The sequence below is a fragment of the Paroedura picta genome, chromosome 6 (genome assembly GCF_049243985.1).
Source record: "Paroedura picta isolate Pp20150507F chromosome 6, Ppicta_v3.0, whole genome shotgun sequence".
Taxonomy (NCBI): Eukaryota; Metazoa; Chordata; class Lepidosauria; order Squamata; family Gekkonidae; genus Paroedura; species Paroedura picta.
In genome coordinates this window covers 26,563,963-26,587,840 of record NC_135374.1, presented here as the reverse complement: position 1 = coordinate 26,587,840, position 23,878 = coordinate 26,563,963, and the positions used below count along the sequence as shown (strand labels likewise).

The window sequence follows — 23,878 nt, the reverse complement described above, 5'->3', positions numbered from 1 at the left end:
CCCATAAAATTCTATCAAAACAACTATTAAATTAAATTTTATCTGGGGCTTATAATACTATCCATTCATAAAGAATCTAACACTATCTTTAGATTAATATATTTTTAGATGTTCTGTTCAGTAACAGAAGTTTTAAATAACTTCCGATCCAATGCAGATATTTTTGCACATTAATCAATGCACACAAGACCCTCTGTGATGAGAATATCTTTCCTGGGGATGGAAAGGGTTCCAGGGGAAAAAGAGTGCAGGGATGATATGAACCACCAGCACTCTCTGCAAGTGGTTTATGGGATACAAGCCTCTATGTATACAGAAATTTTAAGTATATTAGAGTTCACTACATAAATGCTTTTCAAACTTTAGAATCATATGAAACTGCCCTTGCTGCTGTACTAGCCATAGAGTATCAATATCAGAAAGTTGAGCAAAATTCAGCTACTCAGTTACTATTAACAAACATTTTCATTATCATTATCAATAAACACTGATACCTATATGTCTGAGGAAGTGTGCATGCATATGAAATTTCACACCTTGAATAAAACTTTGTTGGTCTTAACGGTGCCTCAGATTTTATTCTGCTATTTCAGACCAACATGGCTACCCACCTGAATCCATTTTCATTATATTAGTTCTTATAGGATGCATGATCTTATACTGTTCTGTTCTAATTCAGCAATAGTAGCATTAACTGGCAACCATGCCAAAAGAAAGACAGCATATTAACACCGTAGACAAATTTACATGTCCCTCCTAAGCTTTCTAAAAATCGCCTTCCTGTATTTTTTATACATACCATGATACATATCATTTGCCATAATTGGTATTTTTCTACCTCACTAGAGATAACAGTTTTTAATCAATATTCTGCTAATTTTGACTTAATGCAAATTTATAATTGGTTCAAAATTTGGATATTAGTAGCAGCAGAATACAGGTATGTATCCAGGAAGCTGAGAAGAAGTATAATATAAAGTGTACTTCAGAGGAATCTAAACATCAAAACATTATTTTATACGGTTTAACTGCACTGTATATTGATTAAGCTTTAAAAAAAAATCAGCACTACTACCTTGTATCCAGGTCCTAACTGATGTATTGCAAAAATCTGTGCTGGGTTGAGAGCTTCAGTAAAGACATAGACTGCTCCAAGTTGACCACAAAATACTCTGTTTGCATCAGCAGTTTCAGAAGATCCCAGAAAACATTTATCGTAGCTCTGTATTTTTGGGAAAAAGTAAACATTTAACATACTGTACAGAGACAATTCAATTACACATAAACAAAAGGAAAGCAGGGTAGAAGCTATTTCATCAAGCAAAATTTTCTGATTTTTCTCAGAAACATATATTTTCTCAGAAACATACAGTTCTTTGGTAAATAAATTACAAATCATTTATGGCTAGATAAAGTATATGCTGCACATGCATCATTAAGAATGAACAAGCTGTCTTATTCATCATGCAAAATCAACTAGTTTTTTTATATTGTAAAGCAAATATATTTTTAGATATATTTCAACATAGGAGATTTGTTGTATCACATGGTATATAATTACAAACACATCTAACCTAGGCTGCAAATTAGACTCCCACTGAAACTTTGTAAAAAGCTGAAAGACTTCCCCTCTGACTCTATTCAGAACCACAAAATATCTGAAACAAATTGTAGGGAACAGTTACAGTGCAAGATCTCCCTTGATGCACTGAAAAGTACACTCCTAACAGAATTTTCATATTGTAGGAAATGCTCTAAAGAACAAGAATTCCATCATCTCAAGACCTTTTGTCCCTAGACTTGTGCCCTCATAAGTTTCTAAAAAGGATATATTGATTAATTTATTCCGCATACAATCAGAAATATAATTAAAAAAAAACATACATCATTTGTGTTCACGTGCCAAGCCATGTCACCATAGGATACTAGCTGACCATTAACGTAACAGCGAATTTCACTGTTTCTCCAGCGATTGTAGATGTGTACAATGCTAATCATGTACCACTAAAGAAATGGAAAAGATATCATTACTAGGGAGCAGTAATTTGTTGGAAGTTCTAAAAAGTCACAATATAAAAGTCAAATACAATAGAATGAGGTTTGTTTGGGAAAGTGGTATACAAATTAAATACAAAATAATAAGCTTCAATCAAACTGCCTTTTAATAAATAAAGATTCTAGCTATGGACTGTCATTCTGGCTACTGTAGGCAATTAAAACTGTGAAATTAATCATACAAGCAACCTGCAATACAGCATAAATTGGAATTTGAAGTCCCTGTGTCTTTAAAAAGCCTTAGATGAGGAATGACAAACACATTTTGAAAGTGAAGAATATTTTGGTGGCAGTCTCGGGATTGGCCTGGTATTATGCTACTCAAGTAGCAAGCACACACCAAGGTCTAGTGCCAGCACTGAAATTCACGGTCAGAGACAACTAAGACTTTGCTTGAACAGTAAAGCTAGCAATTAAGGGATTGTAGGGTTATGTGCCTTCTACCAGATAATCCAAAAAGCAACATTCTAAAACTTTTATATGGCCTCTAGTCTCAGACCTATGCATGTTCCAAATATTTGTGCAATAATCAAAACTCATCCACTAACTGCTGTTAGTGATGGGTGGCCTAGAAATATTATTATTATTATTATGATGATGATGATGATGATGATGATGATGATGATGATGATGATGCAGCCATCTGCATTCAATGAGTTTCTTATTTATAGTTCATACTACAAAATTATTTTCTTCATCAAGAAGCATCTCTTCAAGTATTTTTTTACACATACAGCCTCCCCTTCAGATTCTTTGGAAGGAATATTACTGTACTCTTTGTGGAGAGGGAGGGAAATCACATTTCAGATCCCATAAAGGCTTTTTATTCTACCTACCCTTGGCATTTTAATATATAATCCAAAAAGCAATGGAATGGTAATCCTATTTACAGATCACCTTTAACTGCTTTTTACCCACATTCCTGTGAAGACAAAAAATGTCACTGCAAAAACAGGCATACAGCAGACTGTATGCCCTGAGTAATATTATGAATTCTACTGTTGGCTATCATTTCTCTTTAGAATGGAATAAATGCCAGATTCTGATACCTATAATATCCTATGTGCTAAGACTCAAGTTAAACATCTGTAATCAAGGCAGTAACTGAGGCGGGAAAATCAGTTAAGTCCTGACAAAGTATTTAAAGGAAGTTTAAAAATCAACCTCCTCCTTACATTTAATATTATTATAGCAATATATTGTGCTTATGTACACTATAAACCAAAGATGTTATGTGGAAATTTTTCTGTTTTATAAAATTAACAGCAGATGCCATTCTCAGACTATTAGACAAGCCTTGCCATTTTAAAATTATAATTAATGCATTTCAGATTATTCTCCCTAGGAACTGTGTTCTCACAGTATATGGGGCTGGGGTAATAAAATCACAAGTATATATAAAATACAAATACAAATCAAGGTATACGTTAGCTAGCAAGTATAATGCTACATAAAGCAACGGTGAAGCTGAGCTGTAGGCTCTTATTCTCTGTTTAAACGTCAACAGCACACCATGCACAGTTCTTTAACTGTGCTAAAATTATTGTTAACAGTCTTTAAAAATCTTTTGTACCTTTTCTTAAATGTAAACAATATAAGGGGACTATATGCCTTATCATCTTTATACAGATAGCATTCCAATAAAAGCAATTTGTTCAAAAAAATTGACTTTAATACTGAAACCACACTGGTTTGCTCCATATTAATTTAAGTTTATGTACTTGTAATTAGAGCATAAAATAAACATGGGGTACATATACATCAGTGTGTTATATCAGATCATATTCTATTTAAGACAAAAGAAAAGTTCCAGAAATTTTTCTGATTCAATATTTTCCCTCAAGAAAATCTTGTAGTCATTGGCAAAACATGGTTACAATGGATACCTACCTCCTTTTAATTATTATACCTTCTACCAAACTGTAATATCAATGCATCATTTAAAAATGAGCCTCAGTCCTATGCATGCCTTCCCCTCCCCCCTTACATTTCCAAAATTCCTGATTGTTAGCAAGCTATGTTGTTGTTGTTATGTGCGAAGTCGTGTCCGACCCATCGCGACCCCATGGACAATGATCCTCCAGGCCTTCCTGTCCTCTACCATTCCCTGGAGTCCTTTTAAGTTTGCACCTACTGCTTCAGTGACTCCATCCATCCACCTCAGTCTCTGTCGTCCCCTTCTTCTTTTGCCCTCGATCACTCCCAGCATTAGGCTCTTCTCCAGGGAGTCCTTCCTTCTCATGAGGTGGCCAAAGTATTTGAGTTTCATCTTCAGGATCTGGCCTTCTAAAGAGCAGTCAGGGCTGATCTCCTCTAGGACTGACCGGTTTGTTCGCCTTGCAGTCCAAGGGACTCGCAAGAGTCTTCTCCAGCACCAGAGTTCAAAAGCCTCAATTCTTTGACGCTCGGCCTTCCTTATGGTCCAACTTTCGCAGCCATACATTGCAACTGGGAATACCATAGCTTTGACTAAACGCACTTTTGTTGGTAGGGTGATGTCTCTGCTTTTTAGGATGCTGTCTAGATTTGCCATAGCTTTCCTCCCTAGGAGCAAGCGTCTTTTAATTTCTTTGCTGCAGTCCCCATCTGCAGTGATCTTGGAGCCGAGGAAAATAAAATCTGTCACTATCTCCAGTTCTTCCCCATCTATTTGCCAGGAATTGAGAGGGCCGGCTGCCATGATCTTTGTTTTCTTGATGTTGAGTTTCAAGCCAACTTTTGCACTCTCCTCCTTCACCCGCATCAACAGGCTCTTTAGTTCCTCTTCACTTTCTGCCATTAGAGTGGTATCATCTGCATATCTGAGGTTGTTGATATTTCTCCCTGCAATCTTGATCCCAATTTGTGACTCCTCTAATCCCGCCTTTCTCATGATGTGCTCCGCATACAAGTTAAATAGGCAAGGCGACAGTATACAGCCTTGCCGAACTCCTTTCTCAATTTTGAACCAATCCGTGATTCCATGTTCAGTTCTCACTGTTGCTTCTTGACCTGCATATAAATTTCTCAAGAGACAAATAAGATGCTCTGGTATTCCCATCTCTTTAAGAACTTGCCACAATTTGTTGTGCTCCACACAATCAAAGGCTTTAGCATAGTCAATGAAGCAGAAGTAGATGTTCTTCTGGAACTCCCTAGCTTTTTCCATGATCCAGCGTATGTTGGCAATTTGATCTCTAGTTCCTCTACCTCTTCGAAATCCTGCCTGTACTTCTGGAAGTTCTCGGTCCACATATTGCTGGAGCCTAGCTTGTAGGATTTTGAGCATAACTTTGCTAGCATGAGAAATGAGTGCAATGGTGCGGTAGTTTGAACATTCTTTGGCATTGCCCTTCTTTGGGATTGGAATGTAAACTGACCTTTTCCAATCCTGTGGCCATTGCTGAGTTTTCCAAATTTGCTGGCATATTGAGTGTAGCACTTTTACTGCATCGTCCTTTAAGATTTTGAATAGTTCAACTGGAATGCTGTCACCACCACTAGCTTTATTGTTGCTCAGACTTCCTAAGGCCCATTTGACTTCACATTCCAGGATGTCTGGCTCCAGGTCAGTAACTACCCCACTGTGGTCATCAGGGATGTTAAGCTCGCTCTTGTATAGTTCTCCTATAGGTAAGCAAGCTATAGGTAATCTGTATTCACAAGCACAATTGCATTTCCCCTCCATCAAAGCTGCAGTCACAATCAAACCATGCCTTACAAATAAGGATGTACACTTCGAAAACAAATTGCCATTTTTAGGATTTGGATATCAGGGAGATGAAAAAATATTGGTATTCCTGGTTATCCAAGTTCCAGATACTGGTTTGGGGTCCAGATTTTTTTCAAAATTCCAGTATTATTCACCTCCATTCTTCCACATCTTTCTGAAAGACTGGAGAGATTATTTTCTGAACAAATTTGAACAGAGCTGTTGGTTCCTGTCTTTTAAATAACCCTCAAGTTGCAAGAGAATTGAAATAAGAGGTCCAATTATATTGGTTCCTCAACAAGATGCCCACAGCCATCCTCCCTAGATTCCCTAGAAGAGCAAGCAAAGTACCCCCTAGCCATAAGCCTCTCAAACAGAACCCACAAGTTCAAAGAATCAATGCAGAACAGAGGAATCCCAACAGAATTGTAGGACAATGTGGCAAGCTTAACACAAGAAATGTAAAACAAGAGTGAGTCAACATACAACCTAAGAATTTAAGGCAATGTTGAATCCAAGAATCCACCACAAAACTGATACAAAATAATTTAAGTAAAGAATACAGTGTTGCCAGAACAACAAAGCCAATTTCAAAGGACAGAATCCAAGCCAAAGCAACCTGGCAAGCCAATACAAAGCCCCATGAAGACACAGAAAAAAAATAAAGAAAAAACAGTCCTGAGAGTCTGAAATGTCTGGCTCCTGATATTTCCAGGATGGTTTGAGATGCATTTTATAGTATACTGAAAAATCCCAGATTCCATCCAGAGACCAGAACATATCTGTAAAATATGCATTTTTCAGATATATATTCATACTAGATATATCTGAATGTACATTCCTATTTACAAAATACATTTGGAGAGAAAGTATAACCTTAGTTTTCTAGTGAATACAAAATAGCAAGCAATGGTTTGCTGAAAACCAGTAGATGTCCTAATGCAAGAAGGAACGAAGGGGGCTTTCATAACCACAAATAGCAGTTTGACATTAACATCTGAACCATCACTAGTGGGGGGAAAAAACCTGTTATGAATATATTTAAGAGACCCAACTTTGTTATTTTAAATAAATTCCCTGGAGAAGTTTTGCCATTACACAACAAAAAGGAGAAAATATCCTAAACCGAGTCAAGAAGCCCCCCCCCCCCAAAAAAAGAAGGGTCAAAATGAGGAAAATGTGCTCAAGCCTTTATAGGGTAGAACATGATGTAAAATTGAATATTAATATTTATTAAAATTAAAAACCCAAGGTTTAAAGTAAAGCCTCTTTAAAATCCATGTGAACATTCATACTAATGCCTCCACTGACCCGATGCATTTCGGCATGGCTGCCTTTATCAATGGTCAGGCATAAATAGAACACCATACATAAAATGCAGGAAAAGAAATATTAAATATACACTAGGCTCTTTAACATACAGTGATATAAAATGTTCAGTATTTAGGACACTAAGGACCTTAATTGATTCTATGGACCAGAAGGCCAGATAAAATTCTTTGAAGTCTCTTATGTTTCTAAAGCAGACCCTCGTCCAGATGAGCACTTCCAGTGTCATATTAAATATGACAGTGTCATATTAAATATTTAATATTTATTTTCCAGTGGATCAGGTGGCTGAAACAGCATGGAGTTAGAAGTGTATTTAAATATTGTTATTCTAGTTGGTAAGGCTGATATGCTGGAGGGAATTGCGTTTCCGATACCACCTGAAGGAAGCGAGTCTGTCTTCAGCAGATTCAGCAACGTTTTGTTGATGGAAAAGCAGATTGGTTATAGCAGCCAAAAGTGACTTTTTCAAACATATCCAAAAAGGGGGCTGCATTCTTTTGTGGACTTAGCAGATCTGGCTATAGCGATCCATGCTACTATAATCTTCAGGTTAAACTACTGTTACTACTCTACATAAAGTTGCCCCTAAAGATAACGGAAAAGTGTCAGTTACTGACAAATGCAACAATTTGTCTTCTGTCAGAAGATGTTACTGGCTTGCCTGCTTCTGGATCCATCTCAGGATACTGACTCTGATTTGTTTGTATAATATGGGTTTACAGGATTAAAATAGTTTAATAAAACAATCTGCACTCACCTTGCGTGGCTGAAAATCATATTTCACACAGTGTTGAAAGCCTTTGCCTTTTGACTTCAGTGATGTAACTATTAAGCAGTTGCCAACAAAATGAGCAGAGTATCCAACACCTTTACTAGTGCGAAAACTGAAAAACAAGTTAAGAATTACACAGAGGAAATTAAGCTGATCTGGTAAATCACATACATGTAGTTTAAACAAAGGGTTAAGCCACTATGAACTATAAGCATTATTACATTTGGCACCTCAATCTCTATTTGTTAATAGATGGACAACCACATTTTCCTCTCCTTTATGTTTTACAAGGAACTCATATGGATTGATTTCTGCTGGACAGTCATCTAATTGACTACAAGTTTTCATATTTTCAAAGTTAGAATGATCATGTTTTTACTTTTCTGTCCCAGTAATTGGTCCATCCTGGTACAAATTGTGTATCTAATCCATTTTGTCAGGGGCAAATTTTCCTAAGACTGTCTCAATTTTTCAGAAGGAAAATATAGATCATTTTTGGAGAGTACTAGAAAATACTGATATATAGGACTGATAAGACAAGGCTTTACTCACTCAATGAATTTCTTTGCTTACCTTGAATTAATTTCTTTTAATATTTTACACATACAGTCAAAATGTATAGTCAGGAAGCAAACAAGGGCCTAGGCAAGTGACATCACTTCTGGCATGCACCAGAAGTGATGTCACCACATCCCCAGCAATGATATGGTATTTGGGCAAATCCATATAATTGCTGGTAATGTTGAAGTTGAAGTTATTTTTACCGTACGTTTTGGCCAAAATAGCAGAGCATTGCCAGAGACACAATGATGTCACTTGCAGTACATGCCAGAGGTGACATGACCACACCGCCATGCTTCCTGCTGGTCAGCCAGCTGATCAGGGGCGTGGAGGAGCCCCAGGGAAGGAGTGGGGATTCTCAGCTCCCAGCAGGGGCCTGGGAAGTCTATGTTACCATGACTGTTCCTGTGCAAAAATATATTTTCTTTTATTTAGTACAGCATAAGTTTTTTTTTAATTAAATGTTTATTCTTTCATACTGCTCAGATGACAAAATTAGGATATAGGGTACAGCAATTTGTAGCTCACTCTTATGTTCTTGGTATATTTGTAACTTTGTCCACTTCTGAATTTTGAAAACAAATTAGCTAAATACAAATTAATTCACTTACCAATAAAGGTATGGTTTATCCTTATCTACATTAATATTGTTCAATGGATCCATGCGAAACCAGGTGTTAAGCGTAAACCCATTTTGATAAGGCCACTTGGCAATAGGAGGCAATGCAATTGCCTATGAAAAAGAAAAGCAGAAGTAACATGTATTTTGTTATATAGCAAATATTTTAATTTCATTAAAATACAGTTTAGCAATGTCACAAACTAGTTCTGCAGACCAACAATGTCCCTGCCATGGCAGTTCCCAAGAGGACAATGAAGTTGGGAAAACAATTGGAACTTTTAAATTCTTCAGCAAGAATTTGTAAGAAATTTTCCATTTCTAGTTGGTATCTTTTTTTTATTACAAGTTTCAGTGCTATAATATTCCTCCTAGTAAATGTCTCTCTACTGATGTAGTATAAAAAATCAAAAGCATAGCATGTAACAAAAAGACTACAAATCTTGGATAATAGCTTATATTTTACTAGGGTTGGTTTATTGCACCAACTTATATCCCTGATGCTGAATCACATAAAATATGTAAAGTGCTCACATATAAATTAGAATGCCATTATTATTATTATTTATCGAATGTATCACCTGTATTTTGGCAGTTCAGAGTGGTGAACATCATAATCAAACAATACAAGTATAAAAATAAATTAATAATAATAAATATTCATGTTAAAATTATAGTTTTCCATATAGAATATTACAGTTAGCAGCTGTCCAGTCAACTGATTAATTCCAGCACACCCTGGATCTTCTCTGCATATCTGTGATGGGGAGTTCTGATCAAGGCCTAATAAATATTAACAGTTCACTAGCTCCCAACTAAAGACTTGGTGAAAGGGTTATATTTTACAAGCCCTAAGGAACTGTGCCACCTCTGACAGGGCCAATATCTCCTCCAGGAACTCATTCTATCACGTAGTGACCAGGACCAAAAGTGTCCTAGCCCTGGTTGAGGCCAGACATACTTCTTTGGGGCCAGGGATCACTAGCAGGTTAGAGTTGGCTGAGCTTATGCACTCTTGAGAGGCATAGGCAGAGAAGCAGTCCCTCAGGTATGCTAGGCCCAGACTACAAATGTCCTTAAAGGTAAGTACCAGAATCTTAAACCTGATCTGAAATTCAACTGGGAGCCAGTGCAGTTGCCGAAGCATAGGCTATATATGGGCCCTCCAATATGAGGTTCCTATGAGGACCCTGGCTGCTACATTCTGGACTGGGTACAGCTTCCAGAGCAAGGATAAGGATAGGCCTGCATAAGTGACCTACAGAAGTCCATGGCTAAGTGCTCCAGGTCCAAGTAGGTACTGGTAGCTTAGCTTGGCGAAGAAGGTGGATTGACAGCTGCACAACTCTTGTGACCTGTGCACCCACAGAAAGGAAGACATCAAATATCATGCCCAGATTCCTGACTGAGTGTGCAATGGTTAGCTGTGCCCCATCCAGGCAGGGTAACCACGCTTCCTTGCTTGGTCCCTTCCTACCCAGCCACAAGACTTCCGTCTTTGAAGGGACGAGTTTCAGTCAACTCTGCCTGAGTCATTTCATCACTGCTTCCATCTATCAATTCACTCCCAGTAAAGTAAACATACACAGCATTTGAGGATTTCACTTTCATGAGGATAGCTATTTTAAAAACTTACTGCAGCACTGCAGCCTGGGAAGTTGAAAAAAGTGTCCGGACCATGTCTTTGTGGCATCTGATTAAGGACTGACAGCAGCTTGACTGCATGCCTAGGCTGTCAAAACAAAAGTGCAAAACATTTTGAGTATAACCAGTGGTTAATGACAATCCTTGAACTATATTAGCTACTGGTTATTTCTCCAGCAAAAATACAGATCAAATTTTAAGTAGATACCAAAAAAAGCATTTAGAATATCAAAATCTTGATGCATTTTAAATACAAAAAAAGCTTAATATGGCATAAGCTTTCATGGGCAAGAGCCTTTTTTCAGATGTATGAAGTGGTAGTCTTTAGCATTAGTTTTTGCCTACATTCAGATTTATGGACAGTGAAACACGTCATAAACATCTTTGCATTTCCTACAGCTTACCCAGATTCCATTTTCGCCACGCAGCATGCTGAACAAAAGTTTCAACTCCTTGACGGTGATGCTATAGCTGGCAAGAACCCCCAACATATCAACAAGAAGATCTTTAAAGAAAAGTACACAGAAATCGTGTTGTAAGTTTTGTCAGAGGAATAATTCGCAAGAAACAAACTGCATTGATAAGTAAAACAAAGGTTTCTAAATGCTAGGCGTCTGTTCCTCAATACCTGATTCTCTACAAAAAGCTCATAGCTACTTTACATGTTTTTGATAAAGTGCTCCTTCTTTAAAATGTCTAGTAAAGCAACGAAATATTTTAAATGCCAACACATCCCTTAAATAAACAGTAAAAATCAGAGGTACCATCATGTGGTTGTTTCTCCTTTCCATTCCTGTAAACACTGAAGTGCAAGCCAGACAGTATGCTACACAAAGAACTTTACACAAAACCAATAATACACAGCTCTCTCCTGTGCTGTAGTAACATCTAATAGAATTTACTTTGTGTTGTGATATTTTGATCTTCTTCTCTTACTTCACATCATTTCACTGTCTGTTATAAACCAGAGGCAGGAAAATATGAAACACTGACATCACAAAATAAGTTCTGCACAAGGAAAGAAATCTACACTATTTAGTTCTTTACAGGACAACCTTGTTGCTGTTTAAGTGTAAGGAGGGTTTTCAGCATGCCTCTTATAGCTGCATGTAGCTAAAAGCTGAAGTGGTGAGGGCCACGGCTGTCTTAGCCAGCATGTAATGATTAGGATGTAATTTGTGTATCCCTACCTATTTTTCTGATGACTTCAGGACTGAGAGTGAAAGATACAACATGGGTGCTCAGCATCTGATGTGACCCAGTACAGGATTATCAATAGAAGAGTTGGTTGTTATATGCCACTTTTCTCTACCCAAAGGAGTCTCAAAGTGCCTTCCCTTTCCTTTCCCCACAAGAGACACCCTGTGAGGTAGGTGGAGCTGAGAGAGCCCTGATATAACTGCTCAGTCAGAACAGGTTTATCAAGGTTACCCAGCTGGCTGCATGTGGGGGAGTACATAATCGAACCCAGCTCACCAGATTAGAAGTCTGCACTCCTAACCATTACACCAAGAGGGTAACTGTCACTGATGGGCCATTTGTGGGCCACCATCTCTTTGCAGCTGAGGAAATTGTTGTCTTTGTCTACCAGACCAATGCCAATTCAAAAGATACTGTATATGCTGACTAGGCATTTCATAGCATCAGATGCATCGCTTTATAAGGTGGCCATGTTGTCTGTGGTCACCTGCAGTATCTAGTGAGGCAGTACCTATCCTCACAGCCAGTAGATGACTTGAAGACTACAAGGAACTACAGATGTGTCATGTGCTGGATGAAAGACTACATCAGGCAGTGATGGTGGAAGCTTTATCCAAGATAGGTTAGGCTCTACCAGAGATAAGAATTCAGCAAGGGCCCTACAGATTATTGATGTAGCTTCTCTTCATTGATACAAAGTACATGGCATCTAGAACACCCATTCTCAATGGGTGCCATATGGCCCACTGGGGAGCTCTGTCACATTTGAAGGGGACCACAGACTGAAAAATGTGAGAAAGGGAGCCCAAAGGATTCATGGGGGGCCCTGATAATTAAACTGATGAAATACTCTTGTCATTAATTGCTCTTGGTCAAATGTTCTAAACTTTAATTTCATATAGTCTTTTAAAAGGTTCCTCCAATTTGTCAAAATGTTCAGGTTTTCTTAGTGTTCAATTATATATTATTTTTGGTCTGTTCATATTGTATTATCCTTGTTTGACAGGGGACCCTGGAACCTGAGAAGAACTCCTAACAGGACTGTGGCCCAAAAAAGGTTGAGAATGGCTAGTCTGGAGTATGTAAAGGCACAGGATGAATAAGGAATAGAGAAGATGGATCTGCATGAAACCAGTTGTTTATGTAAGAAAAATGAGCTGAGGTGTGGCCCGAGGCTTTGAGGACAACATTCAGATAAGAAAGCTGAAAAGATTTTCCCAAGTATTGATACCACTGGGCAGATGAAAAATCTGAGTGGGAAGGCATATATCATCTCCCTTAGACATGAACAATCCAAACCACATCTCAACAGGGGAAAGAGTTTTGTACCTAAAAACTAAATCCACAAGTTTTTGCAGAAGTTCAAAGTCCACCAGTGTGAGGCACAAAAAGCGCAGCTTAGGCAGAAGACATTCACACGTATCTTCCTGACCACACATACTACAGACTAAAGGCTGCAAACATTTAGCCACTGTGATGATGATGCTGGCTTCAATGCCCATGCCAGGTGCTTTCTATATTACTAGATGTCCTGGCTACATTGCCCCTCCCTTTTGGCAATCTGGAGTGAGTGAACAGGAGGACCAAACAGGAAGTTTTGTGAGGGAGTTTGGCAGAGGAGTTTCAGGGGAGGGCAGGGAAGACTGAACCACTTCCTATATAGATTGGAGCAACGTCGCTAGTGGAGATAAGATAGTGACTTGAAAACTGACCCATCTTTGTTTTACTACCTGATGTTATTGTTGAATTACACTTGTAGCAAGTGTAAATCTTACTGGAGAAGACACAAGGAGTTGAGGCACACTTATCCATACTCCATCTCATAAAAGAGTTCGTGGACAGAATGCATGAAGCACTCTTGAGAGGGCGACGGAGAGGGGGAGAGAAAGTATCTCAGGAAATGGTGGAGCACCAAGCATAGAAAGAGGAAACATGGAAGAACAGAACCAACAGGAAAATCAGGAGACATTCTGAGTCTTTATTACTAAACAATTAATTAAATGATCTCTCCACAGGTACAGATTCTGGACTAGGTATGAGCATGAACCTGATCACAGACTAAAGTTCATGATTAATTTTAGCTGATTCATGATTTGCAGACAGAAGTGAGTAGAGGCTCATGAAGTTTTAGCACTGTTCATGGTGATTCGTGAAAGGGAAATTACTGGTGCTGAACAATTAAACAGTTTACAAAACTCAAAAGTGACAAGGAGGGTGGAATTCTTCAGCCTTGGAAACACCAGTAAGAGCACTCCAAAATTTAACAGGCACTACTGTCAACCAGTCACAAAGGGCCCATTCTGCTCTATGGGCTCAGAAGGCTGTATATTCATCAGCTCTGCTCCCACCCTCTTTGTTGACTAATGAATAGAAGTCAGACAAAGCGAGCAAAGCAGAGTCATAGACCAAGCCATCCCTCCGGAGATTTTTTTCTGAACCTAATTTAATTATACCTGATTTAGCTTCATTTGATTTGTTTTTATTGTTATTACTTATTTGAATGTATTTCTGAATGTTATCCACTCTATGAGGAAGGGCAGGCTACAAAATTAAAAGTTGTTGTTATTTTCCACTTGTGTTCTGTCTCTGTGCATACACTAAGCACTGGGCCTTAGTTACTAGGTACCTCTCCAGAGGACCCACATTTATACCCACCCCCTCCTGGCTGCTTGTGAACACCATGAGGGTGAAAGAGGGTGATTGTTGTGGGGGGAAGAAGCCCTCCCCAATGTGTGCCAGAGGCCCTTGACCCCAAGCACCAACCCAGCCTGTTGCACACAGACATGGAGAATCCCATCCTAGCAGAGCATAACCTGGGGTCTCAGAGCCTTCCTTCCTTGCTCTGTCACAGATTTCTACAATGTCCAGACACTAGCAGTTGCTGAAATGCTTTGAAGAGGACACTGAGAGCAATGGTTCACAGACTGATGGAGAAGCATCCTTCCCTTCCACATCCAAACTCCCTTCTGTTCCTGCTGCACTAAGTACACCCCCCTCCAGGACATCTCAGCCTAGCACTAGTGAGAAACTTCACCTAGTCCCATGTAGAATCATAGAATCATACAGTTGGAAGGGGCCATACAGGCCATCTAGTCCAACCCCCTGCTCAACGCAGGATCAGCCCTAGCCATCCTAAAGCATCCAAGAAAAGTGTGTATCCAGCCTTTGCTTGAAGACTGCCAGTGAGGGGGAATTCACCACCTCCTTAGGCAGCCTATTCCACTGCTGAACTACTCTGACTGTGAAAATTTTTTTCCTGATATCTAGCCTATATCGTTGTACTTGAAGTTTAAACCCATTACTGTGTGTCCTCTCCTCTGCACCTAACAGAAACAGCATCCTGCCCTCCTCCAAGTGACAACCTTTCAAATACTTAAAGAGGGCTATCATGTCCCCTCTCAACCTCCTTTTCTCCAGGCTGAACATTCCCAAGTCCCTCAACCTATCTTCATAGGGCTTGGTCCCTTGGCCCCAGATCATCTTCGTCACTCTCCTCTGTACCCTTTCAATTACAATTACGCTTTCAAAACGTGTTCCAAGGGCCCCATTTCCAAGCCACCCTATGGAAATATTTCTGCACTCTCCACAGTAACCCCTGTGTTATAGAGTGCCATGTATGCCACCACCATGTCCACAGCGACACAAACACCCAACACTGCTGCACAAGATACAGGAGGAGGCAGATGAGCCTGAACACCATCTCATCCAAGACACTTGCTGGAACTCCATGTATACCATGATAGTTCAGTGGTGGAGCAAATATCATGGTGCAGTATGTCATCTCTGTTACCATCCTGCACCTGGAAGAAGAGCTCAGCATCAGCTCAAAAGACTGACTGATTCTTTTCCAAATGGTTCATGGCCAGAAGCTCTTTATGGACATCACTGACATGCTCTGAGCATATATCACCTGCCTGGGGCATATAATCTCTGATTCAACGGTAGCTAGTCCTCATGCGGATAGCTATACTCCCATGGATTCAGGCCCTGGCAGAGAGGTTTCAGGTGAGCACCACCACCAGGTTGCATCCTGTGTGTAAAGAACAGGAATACAAGCTGGCCTGTATGTGTGACCCACGGATTAAAGGCGGCATTGTTTTCTGTGTTGCAGAGCTCATAGAGTGGAACCATGAGCCCTGCAAAGACATGTAGAGGCTTCAGGCAAGTAGATATGGCCAAATGGTACAATGAGAGGAAGAAGCTGGTGGTGGGGGAAGAAGGGAGAGGAGGAGCTGCAGAGCAGCATTTCTACCTCCAAGATACCAAACAGGAATAAGGCCCCAGTACTGGTTGTTTGTATGAAGTGGGAGGTCAGTAGCAGTAGCAGTGGCAGGGAGGCCAGGCATGCCATGGCTGAAATTCAGCAGAGGCAAAGTTGGGAGAGTTCCTTGCAAAATCCCTTGAGCAAGCCATAGCTTATCCCTTCGAATACTGGTCATGCAGGGTCGTCATCTGGGCCAGCCTCTTGTCCATGGCCATGAATATCCTCTCCTGCTCTCCCACCAGCATTCAGAGTGACTGAATCATAGAATCAGAGTTGGAAGGGGCCAAACAGTTCATCTAGTCCAACCCTCAGCTCAATGCAGGATCAGCCTAAAGCATCCAGGATAAATATCTGTCCAGCTGCTGCTCGAAGACTGACATTGAGGAGGAGCTCACTACCTCCTTAGGCAGTTGATTCTACTGTTCTTCTCCCTGGGAGACCTTCTCAGCCCCCACTGCTCCTATCTGGATGTGGGTCAACCTACCCTGCTGGGCCATCCCACTCTGGACCTGGTGGAATAAGATCCAGGCTTACTGGTATCTTCCTATTCCTCCCCCTTTATGAGTGGGCATGTTGGTCCTTGGAACTTGAGTGACAGGGTGGCCAATTTTGCCAGGTGGAGGTGGGCTAACCCTACTCACAACCCAAACAACATCTACCTCATGACAAAACATCTTCCTTATAGCACAACTACTATCTCATGGAGCAACATCTACTTCAGCAAACACCTATCTCAACAAATATCTACCTATAGAAGCCAGCCCCTGTTTGAGTAACCCTTTCCATTGCTTTTGTACAATTCACAATCACAACAGCTGATCTATTATCTATACAATGTGTTACATTAATGATGAAGAACCAGGAGTAAGCTGTGATCAGAGGAACTATGTGTTTCGGCCAGAAAGGGCCTGTGAGCATTGTGCAGTTCCTGATGAAATTCTGGAGATGCCTGGTCTGCCTTTCTGTACTTTGTAATAATCTGCCTTTGTATTTCCATTTATCTGCAGAATAGAAGCATTCATCCTGATCTCAGGGTCCAACCATCACATCTACATATGCTGTTACCCCTTTGGGTATTTGGCTATCAGGGTTATAGAATCAAAGCATCACAGAGTTGGAAGGGGTCGTGCAGGCCACGCAATCCAACCCCCCTGTTCAATGTAGGATCAGCCTAAAGCATCCAGGATATCTGTCCAGCCATTGCTTAAAGACCGTCAGTGACAAGGAGCTCACCACTTCCCTAGGCAGCCAATTATACTGCTGAACTACTCTGTGAAATATTTTTCCTGATATCTAGCTGGTACCATTTTACATGTAGTTTAAAGCCATTACTGCAGGTCCCATCTTCTGCTGCCAACAGGATCCGCTTACCACCCTCCTCTAAGTGACAACCCTTCAAAGACTTACACAAATCATGTCCTCTCTCAACTTCCTTTAGGCTTCAAATCACCACATCTACATATGTCTCAGGGCTTCGAGCCAACACATCTACATGTGATTTTGCACGCTGGTTTGGGCTTGGGTCTAAGGTGATGTGGTGGAATGTCCTGCTTCAGCTTGCAGGCCCTATTCTACCCTGCCCAAGGAGTTGCCAGCTCTTGAAGAGGCTTGTCTGTTTTTCTCTCTCTCTCTGGGTATTGCTGCCACCATAGACCTTTATATGGGATTCTCCACTGAGAGGGTCAGAACACCAAGCTTTCCTTCTGTCCAATACAGAGGCTTTGCCTCTGTGCCACCCACTACACAGTACCTGATCACAGTGAGGTCAGTTAACTGCTGGGTGTGCCCTGGGAGAAATAGCTCCTTAACAATCTCCCTCCCTTTCCTGGGGTTCCGTTTTTGCAATAGTTTATCCAAGACAATGGAGGTTGATATGATATAGAGAACCACTACCAGAAACTAAAATTATAAAATATTTATTTAAAAGAAAATGTTTACAAGTATAGTTTATCAAGGAAGAGATTGAGCAAGAAATCAAAGGAAATTGGATATAACCACAAATCTGATGACCCACCTCTAAACATAGCCTTCCAGATGTTGAAACGTATGGCAGGCTCCAATAACTTTAAAAATTACAAAAATTCTATAGAGTAGTTATTACTTCGGGGCTTTCTCCAGCCCTCCCGATCACAATGCTGAATTCTTTAGACCTGAGAGATCATAGGACTCCCTGCTTTCATAGATCCCACACAAAGAGAGCTCCTCCTGGCTACCAGATTTTATCACCTCTCTTTCTCCACCCATTCGGTGATAGCTACAACTACACCATCACATGGACAATTTCTAACATCATATATACCGTTAAATGTCAACAATGCCTTTTCTCTACATAGGGCAAACAGGTCAAACCCTCTGTCATAGAATAAATAGACACAAATCTGAAATCAAGAATCACAAAACTGAGAAACCTGTAAAAGAACACTTCAACCTATCAGGACATTCAATGGGGGACCTCAAAGTAGCTGTTTTATTACAGAGGAACTTCAAGAAAAGACTGGAAAGGAAAAATGCTCAGATGCAAGTTATTACAATACTCAAAACAATGGAATTCTCAGGACCCAATAGGGATATTGGTTTCTTTTCTCACTACATATGCTAACCTCATCAAGCCCTACATTCCTAACAATCCCCCAAAAGGGCCACACATCCTTTCCATTTTATTTTATTTCTTGAGATGAGATAATAGAATTGAATAGTGGACTGTCATGTAATTAATGATAAAATGTAATGCAATTTGGAATAAAAGATTGAAATTTAATTCTCAGGTCTGAGGACAGAAATCAAGTCACTTGTGGGGATGCCTCCATGCCGGGGTGAAGATAAATGGAGTGAAGTGACAGGTTCTCTTTTAATTACTCTCAGTTTCCACAATTAGGAATGCATCTGTCCATTAATCTTTAATCTTGACATTTTTATTTCCTTTACTATGCCCCCCCCAGCTGAACCCAAGCAAATGATGACCTGATAAACTTAACCTGTTATTTTTGTAAGGCCCTTGTACTGGGAAAACATCTTCATTATGCTGCGTACTAACCCACTCTCTAATTATATATGTAGTCTTGTAACTCTCATTCATTGCCTGGCAAAGTGTGCTGTGAACACAAAAGCTTACACTTTGAGTAAGACTTTGTTGGCCTTAAAGGTGTCATTGGACTCAAACTGTTCAGATATGTATATTGTTATTCTATTATCACACCTTGACTGCAATGTACTGAACATCACTTAAAAGGGGGAAATGGGCACACACTTCTGACATAATCTTACTGACTCACTTTCTAAGGCACACGGCTTCCCAAAATTCACTGGCTTATTGAATAGATAAGTACCTTCTTGACAACTGTGTGAAGATACTCACCCACTCATAAATCTGTCTTGCCTGGTTGATGAGTCTTTAAGTAGATAGGTCACCCTCTAGAATAAGCTTGGTGGTTAGTAGAGGCAGCTTCTAATCTGGCAAGCCACAAACTGCCAGCTGAGTGACCTCAGACTAATCACAGTCCTGTTAGAAGCTGTTGTCACACAGCAGTTTCTCTCTGAACTCTCCCTACTTCACAGATGTCTGTTGTGGGGAAAGGAAGGGAAGGCAATTGTAAGTCGCTTTGAGACTCTTTCAGACAGCAAAAAGGAGGGTATAAAAACCATTTTTCTTCTACTACATTTGAATTATAAATTCCATTTATTTTATTTTGATATTTTAAATACATATTAATTGCTCTAACGATAAAACTTAAAACCGAATAAAACCACTGTACAACTTCAGAAGGTACAAAAAGACATTTTAAATTCATGCATCTCCAAAGCCAGATGCAAGAAAGGTTACATAATTAACCAGATAATTAAATAAAATTTAAAGTCCATCAAAATTACCAAAGAGATCTAGTGATCATCAAAAACAATTAGTAATGTTAAAACTTTTCCTGAGTAACTCCACCTTATACAATTTGTGAAATCTCAGCTACGCAGAAGCCTCCCTTTCCAGCTTCAGGAAGGTTACATGAGCAGCTACTTAAAATGCTCTAGCAGTGGCTGGCTTAAAAACCTTACAGAAGGGCTTAATTTATAGTTCTTGGTCACAGGACCAGAGCCCCTTCATGGTTTGTTATTCAAAAAGACAGTTCTGCAAGTATATGGGTCCTATGCTATTAAAGCATTTAATTGAAGGTAACAAAGTAGTACCCTGAATTGGACTCCGAAACAAACTGGCAACAATGCAAAGGACTGACATACATCAAAAGATCAGCCTTAACTAGAACAAGCAGTTTGGTATTTTTTGCACTAATTGAAGTTCCCAAATATTAATTCACTTAATTGTTGATAACCATACTCATAACTTCAAATGTAGTCCTTTTTAACATGAACGAGACGTGGACGGAACACTAAAAGCGACTTCTGTTTTTCAGAAGTTTGAGTCCCTTATATCTGCCCTATCCTTTACTAACAAGAAACCATTTCAACCAAACTAAGGGCTGACGGTAGTTACTGGCAGATCATTGTTTTCCATTAGATTAAAGGTAAATGTCAATATTTGATTGATAGTAGTCTTAAATATAGTATTTGATTGATAGTAGTCTTAAATATATCTGATTGATAGTAGTCTGAAAGGCGTTGAGCAGGGGATTGGACTAGATGGCCTGTGTGGCCCCTTCCAACTCTATGATTCTATGATTCTATATAATTAAACAGCCAATGGTAGAAACCATCCATACTCATTAGCAGATTGACTGCCATTAATTGCCAATCCCTGCCCTCCAACATCAAGGAGTAATATGACAATGCCTGAAGCATTATACACTCACAAGGTTGTTTTTAGACAGTCTTACTTACAAAACGCAGTCATTCATAAGAGGGTTCAATTTGGATTAAATTCAAATTTCATTTTGATTAAAGCTGGACCTTAAATTGTCTGCTTAAATCAAACAACGTTATCAGTGTTTTTATTTACCATAATCAAAAAGACAATAGCTACATTTGAGTTGGGCAGTAAAAAAGTTGAGGCTCAATAAAATCTGTGTAAAATTTTATCAAGTTTTTGTTTTAGAAACAGAAATAATATTAATAATATAATAAAAATAATATTAAAATAGTATTAAACCTAGTGAATCATTGTAAAGTTACCTTTTTATTTTGAAAGTCATTATGTATGAGATATCATTGAATGTGCTTATTTTATGCAAGTGATATTTTAGATTCATTTGAAGAAAGTAGCTTAAAAATATAACCAAGTTTGCAAACCAAAAGTACATATAAATATACCAGCCAGCCTGTTGCCTTTAGCTAGGTACATTATCAAAACCACAAAAACCTTAAATGCTATTGAGAATATCCTAAATGGCATTTATTTCAACATAATGCTTAAAATGGGATACAAGTGGCAAGCAACATGCCCTGTTCCCCAAACACACACCCAGAACTTATTACATATGCTTGCATCATGCACTACATCAAAAGAACTAGTAGAATCTACTACTTTGGGATGCAGGGAAGACCAACTTCATAACAAGTTCAACTAAAAATTAAGAAGTTGAAAAAAACACAGCAAAAATCAGATTTCGAGCAGATTATGTGAAGAACCACAAAATTTTTTCTAAATACATTTTGCAATGTTCCATTTTCAACTAAAATTGCACCAATTTATAGTAGTATGATATTATTTAAAAATATTAAACCTAGTGAATCATTGTAAATTTACCTTTTTTATTTTGAAAGACATTATGTATGAGATATCATTGAATTGAACATAACATCATGAGATACCATATTAAACTAATCCACAAGGTTAGACAAATCTAATGTCAATTATACCACCTTTAATTAACTGGATAATTCCAGGTGAGTAGCCATGTTAACTTATCACAGGAAACTTCCCTTGCCCTCCTCCTCTAAGGCCAATTCCACACGGGCAGAAAAGGCCGGGGCAGCATCAGTATGAATTCGGGGCTAATATCCAGGTTCACATGACATCACCACCACCCTCCCGGGCCCGGCATGGATCAGGCCCGAGAAACCCCGCGCTAAGGGAACACAGATTCTTTCATGTTTCATTTTGGCGCTGTGGGGTCCAATGGGGCCTGTCCCGTGGCAGGCCCATCTGGACAGGAGGGATCCTTGCCTGGCCTGCAAGGAGCAAAAGGTGACTTGAACAGCATTGCAGTGCTTTATGGTGCTGCGGGGTGGACCAGGGCTTTTAAAAAAATTGCAGGAAGGTGGGATTGCATGGAACGCAATCCAATCTTACAGCAAAATAACCCCCCCACACACACACACACGTGGCGGAACCTTGCTGCTGCCACTGTGTTTCCCCACCGGACACATTACAGCACCAGAGAAGATCCAGCCCTGAAATGTGTCCCCTGTGGGGACCCGGCAAGCCGAGGAGCATGCAGCTTTGCAGTGACGCAACAGTGGCAGCCTGGAGTAGCACCACTGGTCCAAAATCGGCCTAAGTGACAACCTTTCAAATACTTAAAAGATAGCAATCATGTTCTCTTTCAACCTCCTCTTCTCCAGGCTGAACATTCCCAAGTCTCTCAGCCTTTCCTCACAGGGATTGGTTCCCACCCAGCCCCCAAATAATTCTCATAGCTCTTCTCAGAACCCTCTCAATTTTGTTCACGTCCTTTTTGAAGTGAGATCTCCAGAACTGCACACAGTACTCCACGTGGAGTCTGACCAATGTGGTATACAGTGGGACCATGACATCTTATCATCCTGGTGGGGCCAAGCAAGATCCAACCCTTGCTTGGCCCCAGGGGAAACCACATCAATTTCTAGGGTCTCATCCTGTATTTTTGCCCAGGTCACCCCAAATCTTAGACCATCCCAGATACTATAAACAACATTTTTCTATATTGTAGGTACTGCATAGTTACTGTGTTCCTATTGCTATATCTTCTTCTCCATGTCCCCCAAATAAAGCCCCAGAGTATAGATAGAGTAAAGATCAGGAGAAAAACCACCAGCAGTGAAACAGACCCATGACCATGTAAGGCTTGAAAGAGTTTTGAGAGGTAAAAACAAATAAAGGCTCAACTGGAGTAAAATCAAGATACATTCAAGTGTGTAAGAAATCAAGGAGTGGTGCACCCAGTCAAGTTCAGAGAGCTTCACAAGATGTACACATAACAAGATAATATTGAACAGCAAAAGACAGAAAAAAGGTGTTAATGCGTATGTATGACTGAATGGATTATAGTCTAGGGAATATCTAAACATATACACTTTGCAAGCATGAAGGAAAAATTATTTACATATTTTTTAAAAGATAAGCAGTAAACAAGCCAAGTAAAAACAAAATACAGTATAGAATTGCTCCATATAGTCTACACTAGGTTAAAGAATAGGTAACTATTCTATAAAGACATTTCTTAAGTAGTTACAAATACCCAAGGTTCTTTTCAGATTTAACTCGAGACTTGCCAAATAATATGCTTACATACGAAGCTTTAATATGAAAAGTTTCAGAACTTCAGTAAAAGACAAACTTACAGAAAAAGTTTCTGTTCACATAGGCAAATCCTTTCTCAGATTTAACTGCACTTAAATTTTAATACATACTTCATAATTTACACTGAAGACATAATAAGCCCTCTAAAAGTATCCCAGGATTTTTGAGAAAGAACCTACAAAAATGCCCTCAGAACTAGTAATTATATACTTCTCTTTTCAAAGCACACATAATTTCATTAATAGCAAACCCTTTTGACATTTGTGGGACACCAAAACATTGCTAATAAAATTAAT

At 39.4% G+C, this 23,878-nt stretch overlaps 1 protein-coding gene and 1 long non-coding RNA gene across 13 annotated transcripts in view; one reads left to right on the top strand and one right to left on the bottom strand.

Annotated features, from left to right (window-relative positions):
* The window catches only part of LOC143839623 (uncharacterized), a 116,025-nt gene extending 103,025 nt beyond the window's left edge, over positions 1-13,000 (top strand). The window contains exons 2-3 of the long non-coding RNA XR_013231802.1: positions 11,074-11,209; positions 12,881-13,000. This is a non-coding gene — a long non-coding RNA (uncharacterized LOC143839623). The remainder of the gene's footprint in view (positions 1-11,073; positions 11,210-12,880) is intronic.
* Positions 1-23,878, bottom strand: part of NBEA (neurobeachin) — a 438,607-nt gene that overhangs the window by 385,911 nt on the left and 28,818 nt on the right. For all 12 annotated transcript variants that reach the window (XM_077341872.1, XM_077341873.1, XM_077341876.1 and 9 more), the window contains 6 exons: positions 11,079-11,179; positions 10,667-10,762; positions 9,023-9,144; positions 7,836-7,962; positions 1,885-2,004; positions 1,076-1,222 (listed from right to left, as the gene is read on the bottom strand). In XM_077341872.1, the coding sequence (XP_077197987.1) occupies positions 1,076-1,222; positions 1,885-2,004; positions 7,836-7,962; positions 9,023-9,144; positions 10,667-10,762; positions 11,079-11,179 (713 nt within the window). The remainder of the gene's footprint in view (positions 1-1,075; positions 1,223-1,884; positions 2,005-7,835; positions 7,963-9,022; positions 9,145-10,666; positions 10,763-11,078; positions 11,180-23,878) is intronic.